The 26,153-nt window shown below is 39.1% G+C and overlaps 1 protein-coding gene across 3 annotated transcripts in view; it reads right to left on the bottom strand.

Annotated features, from left to right (window-relative positions):
* The window catches only part of LOC149195050 (DNA repair protein RAD51 homolog 3-like), a 272,949-nt gene that overhangs the window by 173,338 nt on the left and 73,458 nt on the right, over window positions 1-26,153 (bottom strand). For 2 of the 3 annotated variants that reach the window (XM_089408080.1, XM_089408081.1), the window contains exons 2-6: window positions 25,644-25,745; window positions 19,087-19,209; window positions 18,824-18,857; window positions 18,644-18,714; window positions 18,297-18,523 (exon numbers count right to left, since the gene is read on the bottom strand). In XM_089408080.1, coding sequence (XP_089264206.1) covers window positions 18,297-18,523; window positions 18,644-18,714; window positions 18,824-18,857; window positions 19,087-19,209; window positions 25,644-25,745 — 557 coding nt within the window. The remainder of the gene's footprint in view (window positions 1-18,296; window positions 18,524-18,643; window positions 18,715-18,823; window positions 18,858-19,086; window positions 19,210-25,643; window positions 25,746-26,153) is intronic. The other variant, XM_089408082.1, reaches the window with a different exon arrangement.

Raw genomic sequence — 26,153 nt, 5'->3', positions numbered from 1 at the left:
TCAGTTACATTGGGCCACCAGACTAGTCCACAGGTTTGGATTGCTTGAGGGCAAGCAATCTTGGGGCAAGAGGATTTGTGATGTTCCTTTTTCTAGTGTTCCTTATGGCATGGTTAGGATGGACTTTCAGGGTTGGAGGCAAACAGTTCACAAGCGCAGGTTTATGTCATTAGTGGGCCCTGGGGCTTTCGGAGATGTTTCATGGGGTTTTGAGAAGTTTTTATGGGATCTGCTGGCATTCGCTTGGCATGTTCCATCATCTGCACAACTTGCCTTTTGTTTCGTTGCATTCTGACAACTTTCGAAAAACAGCGTTATTAGTGGGCCTAACTCAATGAATTACGGTTAAGGTGGCAAACTAAGAGGAATACTTGACGGAACACCTTAGACTAATAGTTCGTTGGAACCAGAACGAGAAGATCTACAAGATGGGATGGTTAGAAGTGATTTTCAACGATGTTGCATGACTCATAATCGTATAACACTCGTCACGACATTGACTCGTCGACTCTTATAAGACTCGGGAACGACCCTTATAAGACCCGTATAAGACTCGTCAAAATACAAAAAAAAACTTAAAATGTGGTAAATTTTAAGCACAAAAAAGAAACTAATGACAATTCCAATCCTTATAAGTTATAAAAACCACAATATATGCAATAATTCATAACATCATCTCATATCTATAAAAGTACAACATAACATATTTGATTTTTGTAAGCAAAACATTTAGACACTGAATAAATGATAAACGATTGTCTCATAAAAATCTTGAGTCTCATCACTCATGGACGACCACGCCTAAAATAAGCCCTCGTGGAGCTAGTGGTAACATCGGAAGACTGAAGCAACTGTGAGGCAGGTGTATTTGGAGTCTCCATTTGAGATGGCAAACTAAAGAGATCCTCAGTCTCCTCATCAATCCAACTCAAGTAAAGGGTCGCCTCCTCCACAACCCAATCAGACTCTAAATCAATAGTATCCAATAAAATTGGATCTATATCCTTTGGTTGCACTTGTTTTGTGAGCATTCGAAGGTTGTAGTAGATGAAAACCAACTTCTCCAACCTCTCATGCTCCAACCTGTTTCTCTTTTTGTTGTGGATGTGCTCAAACACTGACCAATTGCGCTCACAAGAAGAAGCACTGCAAGGTTGACTCAGAACTCTGATGGCGAATTCTTGTAATTGTGGTGCCTCAGTGCCACAATCTATCCACCAATGAGCTGTAAAAAAATAACAACAAAGATTATCAGTTTGCAATGCCAAACATATAAAAGAGAACTAGCAAAATTACAAGCTAAGTTCTAATAATTTGCACTTACAAAGCATTTTCTTGTCCTTGAGACGTTGGCTTGAGCTGAATCCAAACATGCCCGCTGCTTCCTTGTACATATCTCATTGTGTGTTGATTTTGTCCTAAATATCCAGATCCGGGAACATCTTCTCAATGCATATCATGACACCTCTCATCACCTCGAGATCCCTTTGAATACTAGACCCCTCATTGTAGAATAAGCTCGGATTGAGATATGCTCCTACTGCATGCAATGGTGAATGTAGTTGCCTGTCCCACCTAGAATCAATAATTTGCCATATAGGGAGATATTTAGATTCATTTCCCTTATAGAAAGTCTTGATGGCCAAAGAGGCCATCAAGACTTTCTATAAGGGAAATGAATCTAAATATATCCCAATGCAGGTTTCTCTCCATCCATCAATCTTAAGACTTTCACAAGGGGCTCAGTGAAGCTAACAACCTCAGTCACTTTGTCCCACAAACTATCAGCAAAGGCAGATGTTTTCACAGACATTGCTTCTGATTTTGTGCTATCTTTCTAGAATACCCATTGCTAGCTACAAAACATTCTTCTCAAAGCTTGGTACTCATACAAAAGGCTTTGGAGGGAAAGAAAGTTTGTAGAAAACCGTGTGACAGCTGAGCGACTAAGCTCACCCTGTGTGAATTCCCTCGTAAGGTTCAACACCCAAGCATGATTATAAATATACTTGGTAATATGCTTGCAATCTTGCACGACGCCTTGCACCCACTCCAACTTCCCAATGTCCTCTAGCATCAAGTCTATGCAATGGGCAATGCAAGAAGTCCAAAAAATGGCGGGATATTTGGCATAAAGCAACCTTCCAGCTGCCACATAATTTGCTGCATTGTTCGTGATTACTTGGACAACATTTGCAACCCCAACTTCCTCCACCACATCAGCCAACAATGAAAAAATCAAATGTGCATCTTTTACATTTGCAGATGCATCAATGGATTTTAGGAACATGGTTCCTTTAGGGCAAGCTACAACAAAATTTATTATTGTTCTACCCCTCTGATCTGTCCACCCATCAGACATAAGTGTACAACTTGTAAATTTCCATGAGCTTTTAATGCTCTCCAATTGTTCCTTGACACACTCAAGCTCCTCATCTAGCTCTTTCCCCCTAAGTGCATTATAAGATGGGGCTTTGTATCCAAGGCCAACACATGCAATGTCATCCACCATGGGCTAATAAAAATAAGACTTTGCATAGTTGAATGAAAGATTGTTATGGTACCAAAACCTCCTCACTACCATATCTGCCTCCTTCCTCTTCTTATCATTGAAACTATCCAAGGTTGGTTGAGATCCTGGAGTTGTACGAGGACTGAAGAAAGAAGAGGTTATACTCTTGTTTTCCATAGCAGTAGAAGAGGAGTTACCAATACCTAGACTTTGAAATTGTGTTTCACTCTGAGAAGAAGATCTACTCATCCTAACAATCTCATCCTTCCTTCTTGCCCTCTTAGAACTTGCTTCTTTAATGGATTCCAAAGCAGCTACCATTTCAGTAGCGACCTCATCAGGGCAACTTTGACAACATCCCACACCATGCCCAGGAATTTTGGCTAGGTGGTATTTCAGCCTATTTATTTCTGCATGCATTATGGCATTGCAATAATTGCACTTGATATTGTTGTCATTACTAGGAATGATTTGTTGACCATGTGCCCATGCCGGATCACGAGATTGTCTGAAACCCTTGGTGGCATGGTGACAAAATCTGGAAGAAAACCAAATTAAAAAATAAAAAATAAAAATTGGTTTTAAATTTTTTTTATAATTTGCAAATTTTTTTGGTTGTGTGGCTGAGTTTCTCAGAGACACGGTAGCCCTACGTGGCTGAGAAACTCAGCCATGGGCATTCCCAAACAAACAAACAAAAATGCAAACATAAAAAAAAAAAAAAAAAAAAAAAAAAAAAAAACAAAAATGAATACATGGAAAACATTCTAACTAGGTTCATGAAGCCTACCTGAAGCTTAGTCTGATCTGATGAAGCCTCCTTTAGCCTCTTTTAGCCTCCTCCAACAGCTCCTTCACGCTCCTTTAGCTTCACTATCAAGTTTCAACACTCACACAAATTAGCCAAACACTCAAATGACAAGTGAATGAGAAATGGAAGGGAGAGAGGTGCTTATAAAGCTTTGTTTTCCCTCCAATTTCCCTTTTCCTCCACCTCGTTTCCAAAAAAGAAAAAGAAAACCCGTCGGGTAATGGTCTAGACCGCAAGTTCTATGCGGGTGACCCGGCCCAGCATAGGACCCATCCTTACCCGCGGGTTTTATGAGGGTCGTGCTTCACTGATTCTCAGTGACTTAAGGAGGCATGGTGGCCGATTTACACTTTTTTCACATTAAATAGAATATTTTAATTGAAATAAAAAAGAGGGAAAAGTGTTCCATGATTAAAATAATAATAAAATAGGAGGTTCTAGTGGCATCCATCAGATTTATAAAAAGAGGAGGAGGAAGCCATTGGGGCACATCTTGGATTTGATCTTTTTCTTGTATGAGAGGTTTGAGAACCTGGATCTCTACTTCATTGTAGCCCAAGGACGGAAACACTCGAGTGATTTAGAGAGATTGGGCAAGTACCCATCTCCCCTTGGTGAATTCATCCAGAATTCACAAGAGAGCTTAGTAATGGCATTTCAGTTCAATTTTGGAGGGTCGGTGCAGTGTAGTTGATTATCGTGGAGCCCAGCATTTCATCTCAGCTATTTCGGTTGTATATGCATGTAACCCCAGTTTATATATTATAAATAAAGATGAGATTATTTTTGCTCATTATTGTTATTTGCAATTCTATTGTGCTAAATATTACATGCCAATTTTTTGTTAAATTTATGAGAATTTGATGTGAAGATTTTGTTTAAGCAACATTTCAGAAAATACCCATAACTTCCCATTCGGGTTATTACAAAGGAGGACCAAAAGCATAGAGAATTAAAGTCAAAGAAGTAATTTCGCTTGCCTGAATTTCAAACTTGAAGCAAGAATTTTTCTGTGCTACTACAGGCCCGAAATTTCAAGGTCTGAAATTTCAAGAGTTGACTAGATTTGGGAAAGTTTGACCATGTTTGACTTTGACATTGGAGGTGACTTGTAGGAGGGTTTGACTTGACATTTTGGTGGCAATTTTGGTCTTGGGTCTTGGATATCGCATTTTAATCTTATTCTATCAGAGAGATTTTTGGGTTTCCCCCCTTGTGGGGTTTTGCCCTGGCTTGGAGACTAATTTTTGGTGTTGTTTATCTCTTTGTGATCTTTATGTTTTAAAGAATCGTATAGATGCTTAATGAAGAGAACATTATATTTAATACAATGTTGCATGGAACCCCCCCCCAAGGATCCAAACTAAGATCTGTGCCCCATAGGATCCGTCGACGATCCACCGTCGGATCCGCGGATCGGATTGGCAAACACGGTTCCTGGGAATTCGAAAGCGTGTCGGCCCGGTCTGCGCTTATGGATTTCCAAACAGCGGATTCACCTCAGATCCGCGCTGGATCAGGCACAGATCTGTACGGATCTCGAGTGGATTCGATGCCCAATGAATAGTTCCATGGCAATCGACCCAAAAAAAAATTATTTAACTTGAGTTGGGGGTGGGTTTAGATTGAGTTAGGGAATTAATAGATGGGGAGAAAGCTCAATTCCCCCTCTCATTTCCTCACTCTTGTATTTTTAGAGAGCTTAGAGAAGAGAGGAGAAGAGAGCCTTGAGGAGAGCTTGGAGGAGTGAAGGAGGAGGAGCTTGGAGGAGTAAAGAAGGGCATCTACAAAAGTTAAAGAGGTAAGTGCAAACCCCAAACTCCATCATTTTCCTGTCATTGTTGTTTGTACTTTTTCTCCTCCCTCCCCTACTCTTTCCCATTATTTCTTCTTGCTCATTTCATTGCAGGTCGTCCATCTATATTCATATTCCAAAATGGTGTTCTTTTGCCTTCTATGTATCATTCCACTTTTGGTTTACGTGATGGCAAGGGGGAGAGGAATAGAAGGGAAGAAGAACAAGAGGATAGTGGACCCTATTGACCACATTTTTGTCAACAATCCAAGGAACAAGATCCAAAGAGTTGCAGAAAGAATTCATCAGCTAGCACATTGCATCATTCTAAACCCAATTTTTGAAAGTTATAATGTAAATGATGCTAGTATGATCGTTTAATTTTGTAACAACACCTAGGTAAGCCTTTAATTTTGACGATGAATTTCATCCTAAGAGGTTTTTTAACCTCACCGAATTATGTGTGTTTCTAAACCCGAATAATCGGCAGAGTTTTTCTTCCAACTTAAACCCCAAAACTAAGGTAAAATTCATTGACAAGGGCTTAGGTGAGTCCTAGTGTTATATTGAGCCTTTGTAAAAGTGGTTTGGGAATAATTTAAGCTATTTGGCTAAATTATTTTATTACAGATCACTTGGTCTACACTAAATTATATTGTGTCATAGAATTGGGTAATTATTTTGAGGGTCTATAATGAGAGTGTATTCCCCCTTTGAGGTTTGAATTATTTGTAATATTTGATTTAAAAAATATTTCACTGCATGGTCCCTCATATTTAGACACCATAGCTAAAGTATTTGAGGGTAGAAAAAATATTAATCCCCTATTGTGTCAATTAATTAATTTTTCTGGCTAAAAAATTAAATCATAGGCTAGAAAATTATTTAATTTGGACTTAGAAATAATTATAAATAAATTAAATTTTCCCCAAGTGGAAAATAATCAAAAAATTCATGGGTCAAAGAAAAGTCAAATTTTGGAGGTCACCCGGAAAAAATGGATATTTTAAGAAAAATTGAGCCCTTGGACCTTGGTGGTTAAGTCAAAGTCAAATTTTTGACGAAATTAATCAAAAATATGAATTTTTGGATTAATGAAAAATGAGTTTTAACTGAAATTCGAAATTCTCCTCAAAATAAATATTTTCGACGACAGAGATTAAAAGATGATCAAATTATCCTTGATCAGGGTGAGAGATGATAATTGGGCATTGATGGGATTCGTGCCATGGCCAGACAATTGATGAGAAAGGATAGTGGGCAGTCGATTGATGGCCCTCACACACTCGCCTGCAGGGGCAAGGTGGCAAAGCGCATGATAGACATTAATTGTGAGTGGAGAGATCGACGAGACATCTCATCGTCGGGGTCTTATGCAAGTAGCCTTAGCTCAATTTGGAGGTATTATTTCTCGTAATTGTTTCAAGTTTGCTTGCAATCTCCAGGCGGTGAAAATTCTTGGATCTAACAATCTCAGGAATCCTACTGCAACCAACTGAATCTACTTCACCTAGATCGTAAATTACATTACAAACTTATTTCAGATTTTTTCTTGAAACATTGAAGTAAATTACTGAAGCAGCCTACACCAAATTAAATATGATTTTGAAACATAGAAACTGAGCAAGGAAATACAAACACATAGGACACCGTTATTTTTGGACAAATGTCCCCGAAAAACCCAACTTGGGAAAACCAGTGCAGCAGAGAGGGTTTTATTTTATTATGCAGCAAGTGAAATTTGAGTACATCTATGGATGCTCAATTGGCAATCCAAACAACAAGAAAATCTGGCAAAGATATTCCCTAAGCAACCCCAGCACTCGTGTTGCATGCACTCGTGTTCCTGCACTTGTGTGTTCCTGCACTTGTGCGTTCCTGCACTCGCATGTTCCTGCACTCGCACGTTCTTGCACTTGTGAGTTCCTGCAATAGCGCATTCCTGCACTCGCAAGTTCCTGCACTCACGCGTTCCTACACTCTCGAGTTCCTGCACTCACATGTTCTTGCACTCGCGAGTTCCTGCACTCGCGCATTCCTGCACTGGGAATAACTCAACCTCTTGCTACTACCTCTATGGATCTAGAAATCTTCCTCTGGATCACTGTCCCTACCCCTCTACTGCCAAAGATCTCTACGATCAGAATTTTCTCCTAAGAACTTCTCACTTCAGAAATTCGATCTCTTGATCCCTCGGTGTATTTTCTAAATGACCCTCAAGCCTCTTCTTATATCTTCGTGTTGGACAACCAACGGCATAGATTAACTCCTAATCAAAAGCTCAGATCATTTTGACTTGATCTTCGTCTTTATCTAGAAGATTCACCCACAATTAGATTAATAGCCATTAATATTTTAATTTTCCTAAGTTTAGACTTAGGAACTCCATTAAAAATATTAATTATTTTAATATAATCGTCTCTGGGCGGAATTTCCCAAAACTGTTTCTGGGTTCTTTGGAATGCATGTGCCCAAGCCTCCCTGCAAAATTTGAGGCTTAGAGCACATTCGATGCTAACCCAAATCAACACAGGTTGCCGCGATGGTATCTCAACAAGTTTGCCATCCAGGTGCAAACGGCCTCACCCTCTTCCTATTGGACGACGGATGCAAGTAAGTTAACTTTGTGTGTTTCATTCATGCCCTTATCCCTATGATTCAATGCTCTCTAATTCTTCGCTAGAGACGTGTCTCTAAGATGATGTCTTGGGTCAAAAAGGAAACCTTTCGTGAAATTTGGGAGGCAAGAATAGTTTACTCTGATGGGTTGTCTGAATATAATAGAATTATCTTTGTCTATTATGGAATTTTGCTTTCTAGGATGTGCATGTATTTTGGGTTTGAATATTGGAATTCAGTTTGCACTTCTTGCATGGGTGATTTTGTCCATTATTTAGTATCTTTGATGTACCTATTGCCTCGTATGAAAAGGGGACTCCTGGGAAAGGAAACTCCTGAATGGACATTGGGTCTTGCTCCAAGAAGGCTCGGGGAGCCATGGGTTGTTGTGAAAGGCCTGTTTTGGCAAACCCAATTCATTATCGTGGTGAAAGATATGGTTTATAGCCCTCATGCTCACAGTCATGTTGTATTCTATTATTTCAATTCTATAGGTTTGAATTACCAGTGTTTGCGTCAGGACCTTCCTGCTAGTGGTTTTAGCTTTTGATTTTAGGTTATTCCATTACCTTTATGGTTGGCAGAGCTACAGAATGGTACGCCCGTCCTCTGGCAGAGACAACTCGACAAGGGGAGGCCACGGAGGAATCGGGGTAGCGGTCAGAGGAGAGGAGGAATCCAACCCCAACCACGTCCAGCTAAGGGACAGGCTCGTAGATCCACCTCAAGCCTAATTCGGGAAGTTACTCAGGCCTGTCAAGTCGATACTTAGCCTCAAATCTGCTAGTTCATTTCTGGATGGGAAGTAGACTTAAATCAACAAGCAGCAAGAACGGATCTGGATATGGATGAATGGTGGGATCTTGTGTCGGACCCTGGACATTCTAGAGGTCGGTCTTCTTAATATAGATAGGTTGTTTATCTTTACTAGCTGATTAAGAATATTATGGCTAGAGCCTTGGCAACTCCCTCTGCTAGACCTTCCAAAACTGAAACAAAATTCCAGGAAATTCACAAGGAATTTCAGCTCATTCAATTCCAAATTCAGCAACAAAATGCTTGCCTCAACAGCATAGAGAACCACATTCCATGCCTCCTTTAGACCGAATTGTCAGGGTCTTGTGCAAAAGATCCAACACCTATGGACTCGACTGACAAGTAGTAGCATGGCTTGCATAGTTTGGTTTTTTAATGTTTGCTATGTATTGATGAATGTTTTGCAAACTTTAATATTTTGTCTCAGTTATCTCATCACAAGTAGAATTAAGGACAATTAGACCTATATAGCTATAATAGACAGTCTCAAACTCTTTTGTTTTTGGATGGCTTATAATGCGGTAAGGTGACCAACAGACCTGGTTTACCAATGGGCAGGTTGAGGCCACCTAACCATATGGATATGGATATGGATGTAGAACCTGCCTGGTTTTGTTGAAAATAAATGAAAACAATCGGCCAAGCTTACAAAAAAAAAAGATGATCAAACTATTATCAACGGTCAAAACTATTTTGACAGGGATCAAGCCAACTAGCCGTTATTTTCCACTTGGAGGATTTCCCTATAAATAAGAGTCATTTTGCTTCTCAGGTTAATTCTAATCTTGGGCTATCTCTGGATGATGTAAAATTTGTAATGCTAGTATTGAGCCATTACTCTATTGGGAACGTTTTAATATCATAATAGAAAGACTTTGGGGTTCAATTCATGGTGTTCTTGTTCCATTGATCTGTGGTATGTACTAGTTATGTGCTAATCCTATATTATGTTGCATTGTTATATGAATTTTTTTTTCATTTGTCGGCGATAAGAGCATTCTATTGGTAAAATTGTATTTTTATCTTAGGTGATCTGATTCACCATCTGATCTAACAGTTCGATTTGAGAAAAATTATAGAGATCTTCAAGTACACTGTCCCTTGGGCTGCAAGTTTACAGACTGTGGGAAAGAGCCGACTATGTTTGGTCTCTAGGAATTTTATATGGTATTCTAACTTTGTAGTAGGGTGTGTGGCAAATATTCTAACTTTTTCGAAAAATACATTTATCCATTGCAATTATTCGGATTTATTTCTCAACATACTTAATTTACAAACATTGTATATTTGTAAATATTTCATAAATAATTTTGTAAATTATTTCTAACCCTTGTTTGCAGCAGTTGGGGTTTTAGGTTTATTTTAAATTTTGTATATATATTGGGGTTTTGGGAAATTTTATTTAATTTGTGCAGGTGAATTCTCAAGCCATATCAAATTTTGTGAGGGCTTCTCTCACCCAAATGAGATGTCTAACCCTTTTGGAAGAAACCATGGGGTTTTTGAGGCAAATCTAAGCCTAGCAAGGAAAGATCTAGCCTCTGGCTACCCTCCAGGCTCAACGCTCAAGCAAAAGAGGAAATTGCTAGCCCTCAAAGACGAATTTGTGGCATTTTGTGGCGATTTTTTTTAAGATCTGGATCAAAATTTGATTTTTGGAGGGGTTCCAAAAATTTTAAGTCCTTCTAGGTCTAGCGTGGCCCTCAACTACCCTTTTCGTGGCCTTTTCTTCCTCCATTGGTGAGCCACTAGCCTATCTTGGCCTCCTAACCCTTGTCGTGGCCCTATTTCCCCTTCTCGCCAGCCCGTAAGGGTTCCTACCCTTGGTCGCAGGCCTTCCCAAGGCCTTTTCTCCCCTCTGCTAGCCCTCTTCCTCCTCTCCTCCCTCTTGGTAGCCTTCCTCTCCCTCTGTCACAGGCCTTAAGACCTCATTTCCCTTAGCAGCAGTCTCTTGGAGGCATGCCCTAAGTGCCACAGGCCCTCTTAGCCCTTGACAGCAGGCCTAAAGGCCTCTTTCCTAGGTGTCGCGGGCCTATTAGGCCTCCTCCCTTAGTCATTGCCCCTCCTTGGCCTAGCATTGGCCTCTAGCCCTCATCCCTGCCTTCTTCTAGCCCTCATCTCTCTCTCATTGCCTCATTTCAGTCATCATTTGGATTATCATTAAATTTTTGTCACCAATACCTTGTGGTTGCAGGGATATTCAAGAGGTTTTGAGCCAATAATTGTTGTTGCAGTAGGTCAATTCATTGGAGGAGTTTTGGGCAAGCAAGCTAGTCATTTTCAAGGCTTAAAGGCCTATTGGTTTGCCTCCTCAAACCCTCATTTTCATCTCTGTTTTACTAGCAGCCTCTGATCATTTTCTTACAGTGGTATAAAACTCATCTAAGTGGCATAAAATTAACTAATAAGTCACCTAAATACATTAACCAGTCATTGCATCAATTGGGTAATCACTGTTTAGCATATTTCATAATTTTTTGATGACTGTCACTGTTTGGAAAGCATCATAAAGTCTGATCATACATAACAGTGATATTGGAAAAGGATCCTAAACTCATTGAGCATTCATCTCTTGATTTCCTTTGCATCATTGTTTATAGACTTGCGTTGGCAAAGTGGTTTAATTGGGCTGCCTTTCTAGTCTTTCCTTGGCTGTCTCATTTGCATTTTGCATGCATTTTTCTCTTGCACTCATAGACATTTCTCACTGTTTGCATTCTAAGTGCTCTCATATAATTCAAGAAGTGAGTATTGGATTTAATTTGGCATATCTAGCTTACGTCCGTCATAGAATTTGAGCATAAGTTGCATAAAGGTTCCTAATATTGGTTAATGCTTCATTGCTAACCATAACACATTGTGGAAAGGATTGTTAATTGTTGAAGTGATTTGACAATTGGTTAAGTTGTTGCATTGTTCTCTAATAAAAATGCTAACACATTGTTTTCCTTGTGAGTTTTATAATCTAAGAGATTATAATTTTGCACTAAATAACTCACTCATAAAAGCACTTGACATAATCTCAAGATCTAATATCTTCTTGAATGGTTAATATTATTTGAATTGGTCATTGGACTTGGGCATATTTGCATTTCTTGTTCTTTCACATTAGCATTGGAGATCTAATTGTTCTACGTGAAATTGGCATTGTGATAATTTGTTGTCATAAATTCGAGAGTTGCTAATTGTGTTTAAAGAACATTAATCATCTAAATTGTCAATCTCTTGAGCAATTGTTTATTGGTACCCTTTTCATTCTTGTATGGTCTCTAAAGAACCTTGACTAATTGTTCTAAGTAATATCGTGGATAAGTTCTCTAATTTTTCTTATTCGCCATTATTGTTATTGAATTTATTGTTCATGGTTGATCTATTGTGATAATTTAATTCTATATTTGACATAATGGTGAATTGCTATAAAGAGCATTAATCTTCTCTTTTATTTAGTACTTGAGCAATTGTTGCTTGGTTACATTGGATATACCTTTTGGACACTGTTAAGTTTGAGCACTTTTTCTTATGGTTGAAATTATAATTTGTTTACTATTAAGAAATCTGTTGTTGTAGCTAAAGATCAATTGTAACTAAGCACTTAAGGAACATTAAGTAATCTCACCTTAGGAGCACTCAATCCTCATCGTCAGCATGTTGCTTTCCTTTTCCTTCTTGCATGAGCTAGGATTTCTTCTTTCAATGGAAACAATGATCTAAGTCTAACTCTAGGGTTTTATCCACAAACCTTCGGGTTTTCTTATCCAAGAATTCTAGATTTTTGGGGTTTACAAATCAATTCTTCCAAGAAGGGCTTGTAACACAAGTGTTATGACTTTTATAGTTTTATGCAACAAACCCCTTTAGCTCCCTCTTGCTCCTAGCCTACCTGTAGAAATCAAAGATCTATTTGCAATTTTATCAACCTAGTAAAACATGTCCTTATCATTAGCTGCTAATGCTTTTGTAGTATCATTCTTGGATTTCTTCTAATGTGGATGCTCGCCATCATCATTGACCTTCCTCTTCTTATCATTCTTCCCTTCATTGCATTGATTTGTATAATGACCAAACTTATGGCAACGAAAACATTGAATATCCTTCTTTTGAGGAGATGGTCTTCTTCTTTCATTCCTTTGAAACTTTCCAAAATTTCTCCCTTCTTTGCCATTTTTAGAGTGGATTGTAAACGATTGAGACTCATCATCTTGAGGTCTTGGAATCTTCCCCTTTGATACAAGTCTAGATTCTTCTTGGGTACATCTAGTCCATAGATCCTCAAAACTTGGAATCTTTTTTCAGCCACAAATGCTAGATGCAAACAAGTCCCATAAGTCAGGAAAACCATTAAGTGTTGTACTCACAAATCCTTTATCAGAAATAATTTCATTAATTCCTTGAAGTTGATCTTTTAGATGAGAGATCCTTAAAAAATATTAGGCCACAATATCATCTCTTGTCATTTTAATATCATGAAGCTCATTCTTCAAACTCATTGGTTCACCAATATTGTTGATGGTATGTAATCTATCGAAGGCATCATACATCTTCTTTTAAGTGTTAAGATTTGAGACATAAGGAATCAAATGATCTTTGATAGATTCCATAATAATACTCATGGTTGTGATGTCATCCTTCTTGTATTTTGCTTTCCTTTCAATATCTGCCGGTTCGGTAACCTTGCCCTTCACAATATCCAAAACATCCTTCTTTGCAAGAATAAGATCAATCCTTGTTTTCCATGCTCTGAAATTTATAGCACCCTCCAACTTGTTTTCTGTCTTAGTGTAGGAAACCATTGTAATAGATATGATCAAAAATTAACTTTGCAGAAGTAGATGATTTCAAAAATGATCTCAATGCCTTCTTCTCTTCACCAAGCCTTTGATACCATGTTGATTTTTCAAGTGCAATAGATACAAGCACTAATTTCTGAAAACTGATAATTACTTCTAATGATGTAGATATTATTTTAGCACTTACAGTTTATCATTAAGCAATTACACTTCAGAAATTCAACTATAAAAGCAGTAGGACAGTAAAGATCACAATGAAACAATAATACACAGACAACACAAGAATTAACCTGGTAAAACCCATTTGGGGGAAAAAACAAGCAACCTTTTCCTTAGAGAAACTCTTCAATTCAACAAGAGATACAACTAATCTTTCCTAGTCAAAATAAAGTCAAACAGACAAGCAAGAGAATCCTGGTCAAAACTGGTCAAAGTGTCTTCTTATCAAGTCAAGATGCTGCCTAAAAAATCCAGTGTTGTTAAAATCGCGATAAAATCGCGATTTTTTCAAAAAATCGCGATTTTATCACTATCCCGCATAAATTGCGATTTTTATCCCAAAAAATCGCGGGCTTTTTTTATAACGATTTTTTCCGAAAAAATCGCGATTTTTATGGAAAAAATCGCCGAGGCGCGGGGCAGCGGGCTTATAACTTATGAAAATCGATTTTTATTTAGTCATTTCTGACTGTCGCCGCGCAGAGGAGGAGGAGACGCCTTGTGGAGGAGAGCTGAAGGGTTTGGGAGCGAATCCAAGTGGTTTTAGGAGAAATCCAAAACAAGATCACCAATTTGTCCATAAAAACGGTATGTAGATTAAATTTTTTTTGTTTTCCTTGTTATAAACTTTGTTTTTCATTGTTTTTGGTTGAGAAATTTCATATGGGCACCATTTGTTTTCAATGTTCATTGTTTTTAAAGATTTTTTTGTAATTTTTCATTGATTTGGGATGGGTAACTTGGTATGACTATGGGAACCAATTTTTTTTTTTTTTCATTTTTTTTAAACATTGTTTATGTTTTTTGATTTTCATTGTTTTTTGGCATTTGTCATTTGGTTGGGTAACTTGGGATTTTGTAAATTTGTAACTTGTAATTTTGTAAATGCTAAATTGTAATTTGTAATCCTAAATTCATATTTCCTAATCCTTATTTTTCCATAGGTTTGCAAATTCAAAATTCAAAAACAAACATGCCAAGGAAATTGGATCCTTTCTGGGAATATGGTGAACCTAAAGCTCCGAATGATAGACAAAACTTGTTTTGCAAGTTGTGTGGAAAGGAGATAAGCGGGGGGGTGTACAGGTTGAAGTTCCACCTTGCACAAATCCCTGGACGTGATGTGGGGCCCTGTATAAATACAAATCCTGAAATTATCCAAAGAGCCATGAGAGCATTGGGAGAATTAGAGCACACTAGAGAGGCCAAAGAAGAACTCAAAAGGCAACTAAAAAGGTCAGCTGAAGGAAGTGGGCCAAGTGGCACTGGTTCTACTGCAGCGTCAGTCAATCCGGTAGCTGCATCATCATTTTTTGTTCCTCGAACCACACCTGGTTCACAACCAACTATCGGTTCAATGCTAAAAAGAACTGAAAAAGAACAAGCTGATAGGTTGATGGCAAAATTTCTCCTCTGGAGTGATATTCCTTTCAGCATTGTAAGGAATAATCCATTTTTCCAACCTACTGTTGATGCTATTGCCAGTGTTGGCCCAGGGTACAAAATCCCTTCTCTTCATGATTTCAGAGGCCGGATTCTTCAAGAGGAAAAGCGTGACTGCACCCAAAGATTGGAGGATTTTAGGGCATCATGGGCACAAACAGGATGCACTGTTATGTCAGATGGTTGGACTGACCAAAAGGGGAGAACCCTTATAAACTTCTTGGTTAGTTGTCCCAAGGGGACTATGTTTATCAAATCTATTGATGCAACTCATCAAATCAAAGATGCAAGAACTTTATGTGATTTGCTGGATGTGTTTATTTTGGAGGTGGGTGCAGAAAATGTTGTCCAAGTCATAACGGACAATGCTGCAAATTATGTTGCTGCTGGTAGAATGCTTATGGACAGGCATCCTACTTTATTTTGGACACCTTGTGCTGCCCATTGTATTGATTTGATGTTAGAGGACATAGGGAAAATTCCCTTTGTCAAAGATATTGTTGACTCATCAAAAAGCATCACAAAATTTATTTACAATCACACATCTGTGCTTAGCTTGATGAGAAAATGCACCAACAACAAAGAGTTGGTGCGCCCCGCCATTACACGGTTTGCGACGAGTTTCATATCTCTTCAATCCCTCTTGAATTCTATGTGGGATTTGAAGAGAATGTTTCTTTCAGAGGAGTGGCGTGCTTCGTCAATGAGCCGCAAACCAGAAGGAGAGGCCGTGTGCAGACTAGTTTCATACCAGGAAGACTTCTGGGCGGGAGTGCAGGAGGTGTGCGCTGTTACTGAACCTTTGGTAAAGGTTCTTCGGTTGGTTGATGGTGAGAAGCCCGCAATGGGCTATTTGTATGAAGCCATGGACAGGGCCAAAGAAGCCATTCGGTCCTACTATGATGATAAGGGAGATGATGGGTTTCAGAGACAACTCCTTCTATGGGCAGTGATTGATGAGCGATGGAACAACACACTCCATCGTCCCATTCATGCTGCTGGGCTTTTCCTGAACCCTGCATTTTCTTATGCATGTGGGTTTGATTTTGATGCTGAGGTCGTGGAAGGATTATTAACCTGTGTCCAGAAGATGGTGAGATCTCCAGAACAACGTATAGAGATCTCTAGACAAATTGAGACATATAAGATGTCAGGTGGCACATTTGGCTTTGAGATGGCTGTCACTGATAGGACGATTAAAATGCCAGGTATTTTTTAGTTTGTACTTTGTAACTTTGTTTCAAATTTCATTGTCTCTTCAAATTCCATTTTTTTCTTATGTTTATTTAAAATTTTATTTGTAATTTTGTTGTAGACGCATGGTGGAAGATGTATGGTGGCAGAGTACCCCTTTTGCAAAATCTTGCCGTACGCATCCTCAGCCAAACATGCAGCTCCTCAGGATGTGAGCGCAATTGGAGTGTATTTGAAAAAATACACAACAAGAAGCGCAATAGGTTACAACTTAAACATTTAAAATATTGCAAATTTCCAAATAAATTTTTGAATTCATTAAAGTTTTAAACAATATTTTTTTTATAATATTAATTATTAATTATTATTTCATGAACTTTGTACAGGTTGGAGTCCCATAGACTTAATGACATGGTCTATGTCTACTACAATCTTCGATTGTGGGTGAGGCAACTAGAGAGGACACCTGATACGGAAGCCATCTCATTGGATGGGATTGACACCACTGCTGAATGGAGGGTTGAGACCGAGAGGCCTCTCATGGATCCCACTGATGATTGGTTAGTGCAGGATGAGGGGGAGGAGGAGGAGCAGGAGGAGCAGGAGCAGGAGCAGGAGGAGGAGCAGGTGGAGGAGGAGGAGCAGGAGGAGGAGGTGACACCGCCTACCCGGGCTACCACTACCACCAGTAGAGGACGTGGTCTCCGTCTACCTCAGCCTCCTGTAGCTGCTACTACTAGTTCTTCAGCTTCTAGAGCACGTCAGACTCCACTGCCATTTCCACCACCACAGGCACCAGCTTCTACATCTAGAGGGAAAGAGAAAGTTGTGCCATTTTCTCGCAAGAGGGGCAGAGGAAATCAATAGGATTAGACTTTCATTTTATTGTATATGACATTATGACATGATGAAATACATTATCATATTTTTTGTTGATATTTTGAGGCTGAGTTGGGACTCAGGACTTACTATTCAGGACATGATTCAATGTTATGTGTGATTTTAGCGCTAGAAATGATATTAAACATCTTATATATTAGTTTTTTTATCATATTTATGTGTCAATGTATTTATTTTATGTTGTAGATGGTTTAGATATTAAAAAAATTGAAAAAAAATGAAAAAAAATGAATATTTTTGTGCCAAACGCTTTTTTCCCGCTTTTTTCCGCTTTTTTCCCGCTTTTGCTGATTTTTTCCGCTTTATTCCCGGCGCCGATTTAATCCCGATCGCACTTTTAACAACATTGAAAAAATCAGCCTGATCTGCTCTGTTAAGGCCGAATTTCGGCCTCCTCCTGAACCCAAAAAAACTTGAACCTGCTGCCAGATATGCCCAGAAACTTGTCACACGTGCAAAGTCAACAGAGAGAGAAAGACACACGTACGAGGTCAAACTTAGAGAGAGAAGATTCTGAATTTGTCTTCGTCCTTCTTGTCCTTTTACTCCTTCACTTGGATTGGAAGATGTTCTTTCCTTGTGAGCTTGAATGGTGCCAAGAGGAGAAGTTTGAATGACATATATATAGCTTTCTTGGGAGGCAGAAAGGGTGCCACACTAAGGCTGGGCCTACTTGATCATGAGGATGGCTGACTTGACTTTCTTGATGCCAAAATATTTGAAATTAAATATTCAAATTCTTTCTTTGAAAAATGACATGAAGAATGTGTCTATGAATTTATCATTACATATATTATGAAGACCGACCATAGCTACAAAAATTCAACACATTGACCCCTGTTGGGAACTATATTAGCTACCCGCTTCCATCAACCAACCAAGCAATGCTTGACAATTCCAAAGCATTTGACTATTCAATTGTTCTACTTAGCTATGCTTCATGTTCATCTCTTTGACCCACTCTTTTTACAATGGCATCGTAATATAGTATTGTTTTAGAGTTTTCAACCAGGGAAAAACACAAACTAGATGATCCACAATTCGCAGAATTTTGTTTCTTGTGTATTTTTAATAAAAGGGAAGAAGGATTCAATGCTGTCATTTATTGCACAGGGTAGCAGTGGAAGACTACTCTAGCTTTCCCAATATGACTATTGCTGAGTCCATTCATGAACTTCCTTATTCTAACCATGTTTTTACCTTATCATGTTCTTCAATGAATTTATCCATAGAGTTTATCACGGCAATTTGTTCAGTATAGTTGCAGGCACGAAAATAGAAGATGTTTGACAAAAAATCATCAACTTTTAGTTTTGTTCGACATTCTTCAACCTTTCTTTCACTACTGCAGGGAATATCTCTTAATTTTTCTATACATGCTTCAGCGATCTGACAAACACGCTCCACCATAAAGCTGCCTTCTGTATCTGTGACAAAACAAACTCATTTCTTATGAATTAGTCTCTGTTTCCCTATTGTTTACAAAATTCAGGATGCATGACAGACAAAAATGGAAAGTGTATTTGAATCATCAAGCAGAGCATTACCGATGTAAACTGCTTGCCCACCAAGCCCACCAAACTCTACTGGAATCTGCACATTAATTGCTAGTTGAATCCTGCATGGATTTTCATCAGTCAAACATTATACTTGCATGGGAATAGCATTAATACTTTAAATTTCAGAAAGTAATTATTTTTGAGGTTCAAAGGAACAAGTGCTAGTACCCAAGCTGAGTTTTTCCAATACCTGGTACACCACCTGGTAAAAAGAAGATAAGTTTCAATACTCTAGGTTTGTGGTAAATTCAAAGACATCTTCACCAATTCATTATAAATTAAACCTTCTGCAGCTGCTTTCTCATTCCTTTGCAGATTAAAATCTATAGAAATATTACTTTTCTGCTTGTACTAATTCAAGTTTAAGAAGATCCAGTTGCAATGTGTAAAATAGAATGGGAAATAATTCAACCACAACATGTGATACTTACCCACTTCAGTAACTTCCTTACGAGAAATGCCACCACCCAATATCACATCTAAATCTTCACAAAACGTGACAATACGCTTCATGGTCTGTTCTTCACAGAGTAAATCCCATGCTGTCTTTGCACCTGTTAAACATGAGGCCAACCAAACATCAAACTCCATCAAAAGAAAACAAAATCACATTAACCAAAGTTCAAAGTTGGAACCAGTGGAGCTACTCCAGTCTCTTATCAATTCAACCAATGACACAATGCACTCCCATCACTTTTTAATTGAATTGATAGGTAGCACTCACTCCGGTGAATGCTTTGATTCTATCAGCAAGTACAAGGGAAGGCCACATGAACTGTTTCATAGGAAATCAAATAGCCAATACAACCTGATCTTACACTTGATACAAATTATGAAATTCCAACTCACAATTGACAAAATGAAAACCCGTATCCTGAAGTGACTAAAAGGCTGACCATCATTGATTCTTCACAAATCAGACTTTCTCAAAACCTTGTCCTCTCTTGCTGTCAAGTTCGGATTCTCAGATTCCTTACCTTTAGTCCCTCTGAAAACCCATATCTTGAGATGACTAAAAAACCGAGCACCTTTGATTCTTCACAAATCAAACTTTCTCAAACCTTGTCCTCTCTTGCTGTCAAGTTTGGACCCCTAAGATTCCCTACCTTGAGTCCCTCCAGGATATTCTAAATATACCTGTTGAAAGAATCAATGACAAATTCAATGCAGACAATTATGGCTCAACTGAAACAAAGTATGCAGATTTATGGGAGCAATTTACAAAGCCTAGCAGAGAACATGTATTTGAAAGTAGTTTTCTGTTGTTTATTTTAATCTTAATGTTAAAATTCGCAACTAGGGCCAAACTCCATGTGGGTCATCTTATTTATGGCAGCTGATATTTTTCTTGGATCCCTCTCATCGAGAGATGTAGGATTGATCTAAAGATCATCCGATTCTGGTAAGTATTCATGGAGTTATGAATTTATTTGTGTTATAAGACAATTCGTCAAGGTCGGCCAGCAACCAAATAAACCCCACGTGCTCAATGTTTTAGTATAAAAGGAGATGACTTGAAAGTCATTTCTCTCACACACTTCTAACATAATTTCTCTCCACTTGTCTTGGGTTTTAGTGGAAGAGAAATCTAGGAGTGGAAGCCCTAGACGTTGGATGACAAGAGGCTGCCCTAGATGCAGATGGAAGGCAGCCGTAGACGCAGATGGAAGGCAGAGCTAAACGCAGACAAAAGGCTGCCCTAAACGTTGGTCTAATCCAGCCCTAAACGCTGGTCTAATTCAGCCCTAACCGCAGTCAAACAAGAGAGTCTTAGCCGCAGCATGAAGGGTCAAAGGGACAGTGTGTAGGCTGCCCTAGACAGTGTGAAGGGTTGTGTGAACAGCAGAGTCTTAGCCGCCGTATAAAGGGTCAAAGGAACAGCAAAGAGGCTGCCCTAGACAACGTGAAGGAGCTATAGGGACAGTGTGGCCTTAACCGCAGTTAAACAAGCCAAAAGGAATAGCATAGGTGTGGAGGGTTATTCCCTTGGAGAACCGCAGTCTTTAGAAGGCTGTCTTGCTGATTTGTATGGAGGATAAGGGTTGTAGGGTGATGCCCTAACCTGTGATGCAGTGCAGTAGTGCAGCATGGTGAAACAACAGATGGTAAGCATGGAGCTGCAAGGGACAACTGTATAGTAAATTAGGACAGCAAAAGAATGCTAAGGCAAGACAGCAGTTGTGACATGGCAACAAAGGTACATGGTGCTGCAAACTCATTGGATAGCAGCAAGCATGGACAGCAGCATGTTGGGACAGCAACTATGATGGGATAGCCCAATGACATGCTAATTAGGACAGCAATGACATTGTGCAGTTGTGGCACAATAGGACAGCAGCAACAACAAGTACATGGTGCTGCAAACACATTGGGACAGCTAGGCTATGATGCTTGTTGGAGCATAACAATGGGACAGCAGTATGGCAAAAATGGAATGGCTATGTCACCAACAGTGGGACAGCAGTATGGTACATGGGACAGTTGTGGCAGCATGGTGCAACAAGTGTAGCATTAGGTGCAGCAATATGATGTGTACAGCATAAGGTGCAGCAGTATGATGTGCACTGCTTGAGGTACAGCATTATAATGATGGGTGCAGCATGATGCAGCGTGGTGAGGTGCAGCATGATGCAGCGTGGTGAGGTGCAGCATGATGACGAGATGCAGCACAATGATAGGTGAAGGAGTCACCTTGGAGAATCAGTTGAAGCAGCATGTCTTCAACTGATCTCACGTATCATCTTCTTAGAGATGATCTATGCTCTTATCTAGATAAGTCAAAGTGTTGACTTCTGTTGTAAATGTACTCTCTCTCTCTCTCTCTGTTGAACTATTGAAGAACATATAAGAAGAATTGATCAAGGGTTTCCCCACATTGGGGTTTGTCCCTGGCTAGCGCCACATCTTGTGTCCTCTTGTCTTGGCTTGTCTTCTGCGATTTATGTTTATGTTCTATCTGCAATTTACTTTAATGCTGATGTGATTGCTAATCTGGAAAAGATATTGAGCTAACTATGAAAATTGAAATAAATTGCTCTAAGCATAAAACATACCTAAAATTAACATGGTATCAGAGCTGAGGTGAAGACAATGCCCAAGCAAGAGTGAAAGAGCAATCATCGAAGACAGTTGGGAAAGGACAAAAGGATCAATGGATTCCTCATCCCTCTTCAAATTCACCGAGAGTGAAACCAATGCAGAGAATATTATCAAAATGGCGCAGCGGGTACTTCTGATGGCCTACATAAAGATCACTTCAATGGAAAGTCTGGATCTAAGGATGGAAGGAAAGGCAGATGCCTTGGTTGTAATTACTAATAAGTCCGGCCATTATGCGAAGGAGTGTCTGAATGGTAGGGACACATCACTTGATGATAATAACAATCATTCCAAGGACATCTTCAATGATCAAAGGAATGATAGGTAATGCGGGTCATCAAGGAAACAGACGACTCATCAAAGAAAGCAAGGAACCCTAGGTATGAAGAATCAAATGTTGTTTCTGATAAGATAAAGAAGCGTTATCTTGTATTGGCCCTCTCCTTCAGATTCTTTGAGAATCTGGCTTATTGATTGTAGTGCTTCAAGGCACTTCATCAGATAAAAGGGTGACCTCTCTAATTTGGTAAAGATGGAAACAATCGTGGGATTATACTTGGAGTCAATGCCACCTATCCCGGAAAGGGTGTAGGGAATGTTACCCCTCAATTGAATGAGGGTAACTCAATTCATTTACGAGAATCACTTTATGTACCTGATCACAAAAAGAACCTGGTGTCCATTTCGGCAATGGAAGTCAAAGGTTTCAGGTTGGCATTCATCGATGGAAAAGTAAGTGTTTGAAAATAGTATTTTCAAAGATGCTTGTACTTATGGGTTCAGGGTTGGCAATTTGTATCAAGTTGCAGAATGGCCCATTGGGTACCATGTCAATTTACACATCTCATCTATAGCACCGAAGGTCTACTTACTGTGGGGCCCTACCCGATGTGAGTCAGATGGTGACTGGGATGCTTGAATTCAAAAGGAGCATGAAGGTAGATGTCTGAGATGTACCAAAGGAAAATCTTACAAGGGACTATTCCCCTCATGTAGCAAGTCCACAAACTTGGAACAACCCGAGGGGTTTGAGATTCATCGGGAATATCATGTATGCAGGTGGAAGAAATCCCTCTATCACTTGAAGCAAAACACCTCGCGCTTAGTATGAGAGGATTTATAGTTGTCTGATGAAGCTGAGATTCACTAGGAGTGAAACCGATCCAAACCATTGCTCAAAGGTTGTGGATGATAAACCTCTCATACTGGCATCTTCTGAGGACAACCTATTTCTGACAAGTGTAGACCCTCTCATTTGCAAAAGTAAGAGGGAATTGGATTCCAGATGCAGAATGGTACACTGCAAGCCCGTGACTACCTCGAGGATCTGAACTTTCAGAAGTTATATGGTAGTAATGTCGAACCAAATTTCGGAAATACCTCTGAGTTTCATAAACTCATTCGTGTTGATGTTCTTGGTGAACTTTCATCCGGACATATGATTTCCAGTTAGTATGATGAGCTTATAAATGGTTGAGCCTCACTGGACTGGTGCCAAGGATCTTCTGAGATATCTTCGGGGCACGATCTCTCATAGATTGAGATACGCTGCCGAAAATGTGAAGCTACATGATTATTCAAATACTAACTGGGCAAGCAGTGTGGAGGATAGCAAGAGCACTTCCAAGTGTTGGTTCTCTTTGGGTTTTGTTTGATATCTTGGATGACAGGAAGCAGAAATCGGTTGTTATAAGCACCGGTGAGACCGAATACATAGCTACGAGTATGATCTCGGGTGAAGCTGCCTAGTTGTGGAAGCACTTGAGTGAGTTGTTTGTACACATGATGGATACCACCATGTCAACCAAGGAGGGATTCGATTGTTGAGGAATCTCGTGTTCTATGATTGCTCTAGCATATAGACATCAGAATCCAGATACTATCAGATATGGTACAGATTGGTAGATGATTTGACAGTTGGATTTCTACCTAGTTGAGAGGGAGTGTTAAAATTAGCAACTAGGGCCAAACTCCACCTTGGACAGCACATATGATGTAGATGATATTTTTATTGGATTCCTCTTTCCGAGAGGTGCAAGATTAATCTAAAGATCATCTTGTTTGGATGAGCAGAAGTGAGATTTTGAATTTAATTCTAACACGTGCAAATTGTCAAGGTCGGCCAGAAGTCTAATGTAGGCTCATGATGCCACAATAGATGTGTCTCCACCTCTCATCGAATTGTATAAATAAGACATTCTCCTCATTTGGATCATCACTCAACACATCTTTCTCTCGTCTCCTCATTGGTTCGTACAGCAAAGGAGCAGCTCTTCTCTCTTCTCACGTTGACTTGGGTTGACCGAAAATTTCAGGCAAAAATCACAACACTGTTTTTGGGCTATTCGCAAGGGCGTTGACCGAGGGTCAACTCATCTAATTTGACTGCAGTTTTCAGGCAGTTATTCTGATCTTTTGAGGCCGCATCTCCTGGCACAAAAACTGAGGCAATTGGAGCAGGTTGACCTGCATTGACCGCAAAACTTTTGATCGCAGCATTGACTTTGTGTTGCTCGAGTTTGACCAAGATTTTCAAGACTGTTTTAGGTTGATTTTGACTGACTTTGGAGGCCGAGTTGACTAGGTTTGACCGAGCTCATTTGGGGGAGATTTTCAGCTAGTTTGACCAGCGTTGACTTTTTGGTTAGGGCATCTTGTTGACTGCTGTTTGGCTGGACTGTTTTGACAGTGATTGGGTAAGTAAATTTTGTATGTACTCTCTCTCTCTACTGAACTTTTGAAGAATAATAAGAAGATTTGATCAAAGGCTTTTCCCCACATTGGGGTTTTTCCCTGGCATCCACCAAATATTGTGTCCTCTTGTCTTGGCTTGTCTTCTGCTTATTGTTTATGTTCTATCTGCATTTACTATCATTGTTAATGTGATTGCTAATCTGGAAATTGATATTGGGCTAATAAGAAAATTGAAGTAAATTGCTCTAAAGCATAGAACATACCATTGTTATCTAAAATTAACACTTTATAATCTTCATTAAGTCCAAATCCCTAACCTTAATCTCCCTTGAACCATCTTGGAGACAACGGTTGAGATTATTTCTAACTCGCTTAAATAATTAAATTATTTATCCTTGGAAAATGACTCAATAGTCCACAATAATTAATTTCCTTTAATTATTGTACTTTTCCTAAGTAAGACTTAGGAAAGAAGACATAAATCACTTACTCCACCAAGCAAGCACCTAGAAGAGGCAAATATTGTCTTCCACATGCGAAGACAGCAAGCCTATGCAGAAGATCTTCCGAAGCTATCACTCACTTCAACAGAGGGTGCTAAGTTGACAGTGCTAACTCTTCCAAGTTCGACTTGAATTTTCACTTGGCAAATACTTTGCACCTCAGGTGAGAGTTTAACTGGTAATGTGATAGGAGTCGGATTGGTACTTCTAACGTATATTCACACAAGTTGTACTTTTGAATTCCATTGACCAACTTTGCTGTGATTCATTGGCATTAATAAATTTATCTTACCTTACATCATTAAATCATGCCCATTTTTTCTCCCATATTTGAATGTGCCCATATCTGTCCCTAATTAGTTAGATACTTGTGCTCTTCTAATCTGTTTCTTTGTTATGTTCATGTTACTTAAAATTGTGCAACACGAGAGATTGCTGAAGCCAGAAATAAACATTTCACATCACTCCTTGTATGATCTGTACTCCACAATCTATCACATAGTGGCAGACTGGTTTTGAGAGAAAAAAAAATGCATTATTCATACAAAAACATTATTTGTGTATAAACCTAAATAAACTTATGCATAAAATACTCAACACTCATGTACTTTCTGGTTAAAGGAAAAGAATAATGAATGCTTCTACCCTAAATGGTTGTATACTAAACTATAAGAGGCAAGGAGATTCCCTACCAGCAAGAAGGTTGCCACCCTTGGGAGAGTTCCCATCTATCCCTTTTGTACGCCATGCAACCTTTAAAATGTCCAGTGCCTCCTCATGAGAAACACCAATATCTGCAACCAAATTGAAAACAAGCCGAAGATACATTTTTAGACCATATAAGATTCAAATGAAAGATACAAAATTGAATTCCCACTGAAAAATTGTAAAACCTCCCAAATGAGGACACCAATTTGGAAAGCAAGTGTCACATGTGCTTGCAGTAGAAACAAAAAAATTCAACTGTGACATATGCCATATATAGTTTAAGCTAAGGGCAGTATGAATTCAGATTTGTAATATTCACGCATGCACAACGTTGACAAGTTAAACCGGTGTAAAATACATCAGAAGCAAACAAATGCCAAATTTATACCAGGATTTTGGTTCTTTTCATGCTTGTTGCTTTCATTGAAGCCCTCCAAAATGAAGCTCATTGTAAAGGAATATTTTTTGGTTTAAGACTAGAATCTAAACAGTTG

This window comes from Pinus tabuliformis, chromosome 2_2 (genome assembly GCF_031772625.1).
Source record: "Pinus tabuliformis cultivar Carrire ecotype Pingquan chromosome 2_2, CPIR1, whole genome shotgun sequence".
NCBI classification, from domain to species: Eukaryota; Viridiplantae; Streptophyta; class Pinopsida; order Pinales; family Pinaceae; genus Pinus; species Pinus tabuliformis.
The sequence above is the reverse complement of the archived record's forward strand: the minus strand, read 5'-3'. Positions and strand labels throughout refer to the sequence as shown.